The sequence below is a fragment of the Oratosquilla oratoria genome, chromosome 6 (assembly GCF_046742065.1).
Source record: "Oratosquilla oratoria isolate Oo_2021 chromosome 6, ASM4674206v1, whole genome shotgun sequence".
NCBI lineage: Eukaryota > Metazoa > Arthropoda > Malacostraca > Stomatopoda > Squillidae > Oratosquilla > Oratosquilla oratoria.
In genome coordinates, this window is record NC_134782.1 from 4,378,229 (window position 1) to 4,387,107 (window position 8,879).

Sequence of the window (8,879 nt, forward strand, 5' to 3'; positions counted from 1 at the left end):
TAACCTTCTCATTACTGAAGAAAAAGTCCTCAAGATTGCGGACTTCGGAAGCGCTGGCGTTTTTCTCTTGGAAGGCGAAGAGGTGAGGATGATTGGGATGGTCGGTTGTATCGTCTACATGGCTCCCGAAATCTTTCAAGAAGGCAGGTACCTCGGCCCTCCAGTGGACGTTTGGGCTTGCGGTCTCATTCTATACAAGATGTTGACCCGTACGCTTCCCTGGGCACTGGCAGTGGCCTCAGACGAGGAGTACAGTCTATGGACAAGAAGGAATGAGAGAGAAAAGAACTTCCCCAAGTGGGCGGAACTTCGTGAACCGTTGAAACTTCTTTTGGAGAATCTGCTTGCGCCTAGTCCACAAGATCGACTTTCTGGTTGGCGCGAATATGGACAAGAATGAATTGGAAAAAATACCTTCTGAAAACATTATGGATTCAAGATATCAATGAATACAGACGTAAATTGATTTGAAACCCATCTCTCAAAATCGTTATTGACCCAATATTACTATGGTCACAAATCGTTTCAGAAACTTTCAGAAACGTTACTGACTCAAAATAAAGATAAATACGGACGGAAAAAATATTTGAAGAAATATATTTAAAAATAATTGTTTTAATGAAAGGAAAGGGAAAAAGAAATTACAATGTTCGACATTTGATCATTTTCTTATTGCTATTTTAGCCCCTGAACAATGAGGGGCATTCCCTCAGCTGAATAAAATCGCTTGGCGAAAGAATCCCTCTTAACAATGCCATAATTCCTCAAACACCATTTGACGTCCCATTAAGCCAGTGGTGGGATTAAACCGGTTATTACCGGTTCGTGTGAGCCTGTTCTTGGAATTTTATGACCTCTGCGAACCGGTTATCAAAAATTGACTTGCACTAGGTATACTACAGCCTAAATGATATTAGCATAAATCTTGCCCAGTGAACCTGTTAAGAATTTTTCGAATCCTAACTTGCGCTTAACAATGTCATAATACCAGAGGTGGGCGCGTTCCTAGGTGCGTTCCTCGGTATCCTGACTGGCATGATTTTCCTCATGACAGCCAGGAACGCACCGAAGAACACGTCCAGCTCTGCATAATACCTCAAACATCAGTTCCTATTAAAACCTTTATATACCGGGAACACCGCCTTCTGTTGAATAAAATCACCTGGCAGCAGGAGTAACAATCAACACGTGTTCTCCTTCGGGCAGCAGGAGATTCCATCAGCTGAATTAAATCACGTGACGGCAACAGTAAAAACACGATACTGATGTTTTTAGCGAAATCGTTCATGAAGACATGCCTTAACCTTTTGGATAACGAGTTGGCTTTTCGTCAAAGTCTGCGCGGTAGCCAAGTGGTTACCGTGTCGAACTCATTTTTATTCCCTAGGGTTGCATAGATCTTCAACCTCTCTCTCTCTCTCTCTCTCTGTCTCTCTCTCTCTCTCTCTCTCCCTCTCCCTGGCGGTGTTGGGTGGACGTTGGGAATCTTTGGGTCAGTTCTTAATGACTTCCGTTTCATTTCTTAGCATTTCTGTGTCTTCTCTTAGATATTTCCTTGCGGCACTGAAGAAAACTTTGCGTGGGTAGTACAGTGTCTGGCCGCCGATCCGGGTACAGCTTGTTCTATCATACAGACAACAGGAATCCGTCTCTTTTGTACATGTTGGTGGGTCTTCTTATTGGAGTGAGCACGGAATCTATCGTCGTGACCACTAGATTCATTCTGAGGCAAATGCTGCGACATTGTAAGAAACTGGCAAGGATTTCTGGGCTGGTAAGTTCCGCCCAGATCGACGTCCAGGGAAAAAGGCTGTCGCACAGGACACTATGTACACCCTTAACCACTGGCTGTTATTCCTTTTGATAATAGCCTATATACAACCATATCCACCGGCTGCGGAGCCTCGAAACCAAAACCTCATGATTAGGAACCCAGTCCAGTACCATCCTGCCACGCAAAAGACTATACACGGATGAAAACCTGCTACGAACTGTCGGCTAGGAGGTTATCCCGGCTGTAACTGCGGCTCGAGCGCCTAAGAAAGTTCGCCCAATCCACAACGACTATCAGCGGGCATGGCACAATTTGAACGTGATGGTAGCAGACACACTCCATCACCTCCAAACTTCTAGATTTGATTTTTTGAGACATCACTGCAACTAGCGCTGCATTCCGTAACAATATATATACATATATATGTATATATTTATATATATATATATATATATCTATATATATATATATATATATATATATATATATATATATTGTGTGTGTGTGTGTTTGTGTGTGTGTGTGTGTGTGTGTGTGTGTGTGTGTGTGTGTGTGTGTATGTAAGTGTGTGTGTATTCTCACACTGTAAACGAATAAAACTCACTCAGCCAAACATGTATACATTTACACACCATAAACGCACATGCAAACTCACATAGCATTATACGTATTGAGCAAGCACATGTGCAAAGGGCAGACAATTATAAGCTTGACCTCATACTACAACAGTGAACACACACACACACACACACACACACACACACACACACGTACACAAACACGTTCTTGTATGTAAATTTACTGTGTACGTATTTATGACAGGTTATCGACTCGGTCAAGATGTCTTGAACACTCCTTTTTTTCGGCCGGCTGCGCCTGTTGTCCGAGTGTGCGTATCCAAACACAAAGGGCAAAGGTGCAGGCTTCCGTTCCTCTGATACTGTGATTTCCAGATAATAATATTGACGAATAAAAAGGAAAAGTGACGGACTCTCGGAAACGCAAATACATCAGTCCAGATCTCCCTCCTCCATTCTTTATGTCCATCTTTATCAATTTAATTTAACCAAAATTACTGATCTTCTCTTGGGTTCCCTCCAGGCTAAATAAAAATGTCGTTACACACAATTTTGATAAGACACAATTGCCAAATATATATATACATATCTTTAATTGTCACCGAGCTTTTATTTTGTCGCAGTTCATTATCATAATTATCATTATTACTATTATTATCAACATTTTCACGGCCAGAGGTTTCCCAAAGCTGAATATATTCATTTGGCGTTTAGGATATTTCTATCTCTGAAGTGGTTAGCACTTTCAACCCTTGGGGGGTTGTGGGACTTGCAAGCCTCTCATTCTGGCTGTGTTGTGTAGTTAACGAGGGGATGTTGCAGCTGGGGGTGGGTGGGGATGTCGATAGATCAAAACCTCCCTCGCCCTCCCTCCCTTTCTTCCCCTCCACTCGAAGTGATGAACCTACAGACGGCGACGATCCTTTTTCCTATTATTTTGTGACTGCCGTCAGGCGATTTTATTCAACCAAAGCCATCATACCAGTGTCAACACTTTTTGTTGTGACTGAGGCAGTTCCCACAAGGTATGACTGCCTCATGGTTTGCTGCCAACATCTCTGCCTTGAGTGTCTCATTAACATTCATGGAAGATCGAGTGCAAGACTACAGGATTGCACCTCCCCACAAATATAGTTTTCATCATGCAAATATTTCATATTACAACGTTTGTGGCTAAGCATTTGAATATCAATTTATATTCATTATTCGATTTCATAGATTGAAGCACACACATGCAAAATGTTAATATATATATATATATATATATACATGTATATATATATATATGTACATATATATACATATATATATAAATGTACATATATATATATATATATATATATATATACATATGTATATATATATATATGTACATATATATATATATACATACACACACACACACGGGTCCATGACTTTTCGTCGCCGGACTTTTCGTCGCTGACGTTTCGTCGCCGGACATTTCGTCGCCGCGACTTTTCGTCGCCCCAAGCATAAATTGTATGCAAAGATTGACAATATTTGAAATATAAAATAATTGAAATATAAAATTGGAAATATATGATTTAATGCCAAATTCAATATACTTCTTCTGATTGATCTTGATGTGATTATTGGTAGTAGCGTCTGTCCAGTCACTTTTTTTTCTAGTAATAATCACATAATCCTATTATAAATTATTATTACATTGGTCACCTAATATTATTGATAGTGAAAATTCTTACGGAATTATAAGAGTATCAATGATTAACTAGTTGTTAAATTTGTAATTTGTAATTCGTCGCCGGACTTTTCGCAGCAGTCTAATCACTTTAATCACCAGTGAGAAGTCTTACGGAATTAAGCCTACTGGATAAATAATAATCCCATTGAAATTAATTTCTGATGCCGACTAGTAATCTCATGACAACTTGACTCATGACAGTTGGACTCATGGCACGTTGACTCCGAATTCAGTATAAAAGACTGTCGTCTGGACTCAGGTGTCATTCAACGTCAGCATCATGGCAGACCAACAACAACAGTTACTCACCAAACGCGGCAAAGAGAAGTTCACGGACGACGGCTTCATCTACGACTTCGACAAGTCATCAAAAGACGGCGCCACACGTTTCTGGAAGTGCGAGTGTCGTCGCGTCTGCAAGGCCAGAATCCACGTAAGAAATGGACGGATCGTGAAACGCGTTGGAGAACATACCCACCTCGGCAACCTTGCAAAGCTCGAAATTCTAAAGGCAAAGAACACCCTGAAAGAACGCGCCCTAAATACACAAGACGCCACTGCCGTCGTTGTTGCCGATGCCGTAGCCGACTTGTCGCCAGCAGGACAAGGCCAGCTGCCCGATATGGATTCGCTGAAACGTACGGTTCAACGTCAAAGACAGCGGCCCCGACACAGGTGATGATCGGATACTAATCTTCTCCACTCGTCGCAACCTAAGACTCCTCGACCAGGCACCGGATTGGCTGATGGACGGTACTTTCAACATCGCCCCGCCTCTGTTCTCCCAAATGTACACCATTCATGCCCGGTGTATGGACCAGATGATCCCACTAATCTACGCCCTGCTCCCGGACAAACGCCGCGCCACGTACGATCGGATGTTTGCCGCAATAAACACGATGCACGACTTCGGCCCACGGACCATCATCACCGACTATGAGCAGGCCGCCATCCAAGCCTGCCACGCCGCCTACCCCGCCGCCAGCCAAAGTGGATGCTTCTTCCACTTGACGCAGTGCATTCAAAGAAAGATACAGAGCATAGGCCTGCAGAACCAGTACCGCAACGACTACGAGACGTTCCAATACTGCCGCATGCTGCCCGCCCTTGCCTTCGTGCCTCCGGCCGACGTCATCGACGCCTTCGAGACGCTAGCCGATGAGATGCCCGACGAACTGACACCACTTCTGGAGACCAAATCGAAGAGGTGTTCGGCGCATTCCACTGTTCCCCATTCAACTCTGGAATATGTATCAGCGTGTGCTAGATGAGGAAGACAGAACTACTAACGCCGTCGAGGCATGGCATCGTGGACTTCCAACATTCCTCGGTGCAACCCATCCGACCATCTGGAAGTTTATCAAAGGAATACGACGAATTCAGAAAACTAAGAATGTTGAGATCGAGCAATTCGTAGCGGGCAACGCCGCCCGAGCCCGCCGTCCAATCTTCGAGCGGCTGGACGAGAGGATTATGAACATTGTAGAGGACTATAAAAACCGTGACATACTGGATTATCTGAGAGGTATCTCACACAACATCGTGCCAAGAACTTTACATTTCAATACATATGGACTATTTACTAATAACTTACTAATTTTATAATAAATGATTTTACCCTTACACTTTAATGAATAGCTTCATAATTATGATTTCGTGTCAAATTATTACTGTATGATATGCCAATAATGAATTATCATATATACTGACGTGTCAAATATATATTTAGATAATGATGTATTAAATTATTTATTGTAATTTAAATAAAATTGTATTTCATCTACGTAAGTTAGGGCTCAGGTATTTGCAAGTCGGACTGGTTAAGGCAAGAATGAATGGTTTATACGGCACTGAGATGTATAGCTATTTGCCACACTCATATTATTGCATTGGGAGTAGGAATATAAGTACAAGTATGACATTAAATCATATATTTCCAATTGTCAATCTTTGCATACAATTTATGCTTGGGGCGACGAAAAGTCCGGCGACGAAAAGACCGGCGACGAAAAGTCGCGGGGACGAAACGTCCGGCGACGAAAAGACGGCGACGAAAAGTCGTGCACCCCACACACACACACACACACTCTGTCGTTATTATTTTCTTGGACATTTATATGTGCAGCTTCAACTGTCTTTCTCATCTTCTTTTGTAATCCTTTGTGTAAAATTTCAACTTAACTCCATTCGGGAAGGTTGTTGCATATTTCGAGGTGGCGGACCAGGGAGTTGGACGTTCTGTGTGCTTTTAAATCATTCCTGATCATCTTAGGTTTTCAATGTACAGAAAGCCTACTAATAAAGACGACTTTGTTCACTTTTTCTCAGCCCACAGTAAACGAACTAAAACTGGTGACCTTATAGGCTTCTTTCTTCGAGCCTACCGTATATGCAGCAGTGAACTCCTTGAAAACGAGTTGTCTTTTACCAGAAAAACTTTTAAAGAATTAAAATATCCAGGCGGCCTGATAACCAAAACAGAAGGCAAAGCTAGAAAAATCCACGATAAATCGAACGCCCAAACCAGCGGACCAAACGACCAAGCGTCCGGATCAAATGACCATACAGTAACAAAAAACCTAGTCACACCGCATTTCATTACTGTACCTAATTCTGATAAAACCGAAATTATTGATAGATATTTACTGAAAGGTGGCATAAACATCGCCAAGGTATCATGTAATAAAATAGGTAAAATGTTTAAAAACCACACTAATGACAACAACGACCTCAGTGTGATCTACCGCATTCCATGTAGTGGCTGCCCCTCGGCTTATATCGGTGAGTCAGGTCGAGGAATCGAGAAGAGGATAAACGAACATAGGAATGATTTAAAAGCACACAGAACGTCCAACTCCCTGGTCCGCCACCTCGAAATATGCAACAACCTTCCCGAATGGAGTAAAGTTGAAATTTTACACAAAGGATTACAAAAGAAGATGAGAAAGACAAGAAAATAGTAACGACAGAGAAGGATTTATATGCCTATCTAAAGCAGCCAGTCTCTTAATAATAAATGCGCTAGAAAAAACCTGACACTCGAAGCTTCACAAGTTCCCCCACTACGGGTATAAATGTTATAACCAAGATGTTCTGTAACAAGTTCTCTGAGGAAGGTTATAATAACCGAAACGTAAGAATAATAAATGTATTCTTAGCCCATCTTCGTTTACCCTTCCCCACCAATCACTCTCTCATTTGTCTTAAACAATTTATCAACATATATATATATATATGTATCTTATATACAGACACACACACACACACGCACACACACACACACACACACACACACACACACACACACACACACACATATATATATATATATATATACATACATACATATATAATATATATATGTATATATATATATACATATATATACATATATATATACATATATATATATATATACGTACATATATACAAATTTATGTAAGTTGCATAACTCGTTATGTACGATAGCAAGATCAATCCTATTGCTTACATCTGTGCCGTTTCAATCACCATTCGCCCGGTGACATGGCTAGCCAAAGCAATAAATAAAAATTGTACGAGAGCTACTGTCCTTCGCCGAAATGTTCTCGTGCTTCAAGTTTTGCAGCCAGGAGGAAGAGGAACTAGAAGCCGCCAGGAGGCCTGACGGCGAAGAGACGAAGAAAAAAAGTTTCCTTCAGGCGCTCAAGGAGCGACTCAGCAGAACTACCCAACGAAGAAGCAAGTCTTCAAAAGAAAGTTTGCCCAGGAAGTTCTTCGTTCGCGTTGCAAAAGTTTCTGAGGGTCCTGTTAGATCTACACTAAGCGAGGAGCTTCTGGAAGGGCTTGAAGAAGCTTCCAGAGCGTTTGGACCAGAGAGCAAATGGAAAGAGGTTAAAGCCCTTGGAAGCGGGTTCTTCGGCACGGTGTATTTGTTGAAAAACGTCGAGACCAACGAGCTGGTCGCTCGGAAACGGGTCGACGACTACACAATCACCGATGCCATCAAAGAAGAAGTTCTCCAGAGTCAGTTGGACCACGTCAACGTCCTGACTCTCTTCTTCTGGAGACGGGAAGGACGCAGACACTCTCTGTTCCTGGAGTACGTCATTGGAGGAAGACTCGAAGACAAGATCAAAGACATCACACAGGAAGAGTCTTTGGTCTACTTCGAGCAGCTCAAGAAGGGAGTCGATTACCTCCACACGAGAGGAATCGCCCATCGGGACTTGAAGCCCGATAACCTCCTCATTACTGAAGAAAAAGTCCTCAAGATTGCGGACTTCGGGAGCGCTGGCGTTTTTCTCTTGGAAGGCGAAGAGGTGAGGATGATTGGGATGGTCGGTTGTATCGTGTACATGGCTCCCGAAATCTTTCAAGAAGGCAGGTACCTCGGCCCTCCAGTGGACGTTTGGGCTTGCGGTCTCATTCTATACAAGATGCTGACCCGTACGCTTCCCTGGGCACTGGCAGTGGCCTCAGACGAGGAGTACACTCTATGGACACGAAGGAACGAGAGAGAAAAGAACTTCCCCAAATGGGCGGAACTTCCTGAATCACTTAAACTTCTTTTGGAAAATCTGCTCGTGCCTGGTCCACAAGATCGACTTTCTTGTTGGAGAGAATATGGACAAGAATGAATTGGAAAAAATACCTTCCAAAAACATTATGGATTCAAGATATCAGTGAATATAGACGTAAATTGATTCGAAATCTATATCACAAAATCATTATTGACCCATTATTACTATGGTCACAAATCGTTTCAGAGACTATCTTTGAGAAACATTACTGACTCAAAATAAAGGTAAACACGGACGGAAAA

At 42.2% G+C, this 8,879-nt stretch overlaps 1 protein-coding gene across 1 annotated transcript; it reads left to right on the forward strand.

The window, feature by feature from the left end:
• The first annotated feature begins 4,821 nt into the window (after positions 1-4,821).
• Positions 4,822-5,346, forward strand: LOC143025913 (uncharacterized). Its single transcript, XM_076185894.1, has one exon. The coding sequence runs from the start codon at positions 4,822-4,824 to the stop codon at positions 5,344-5,346; it is 525 nt and encodes a 174-aa protein (XP_076042009.1).
• Positions 5,347-8,879: the final 3,533 nt, after the last annotated feature.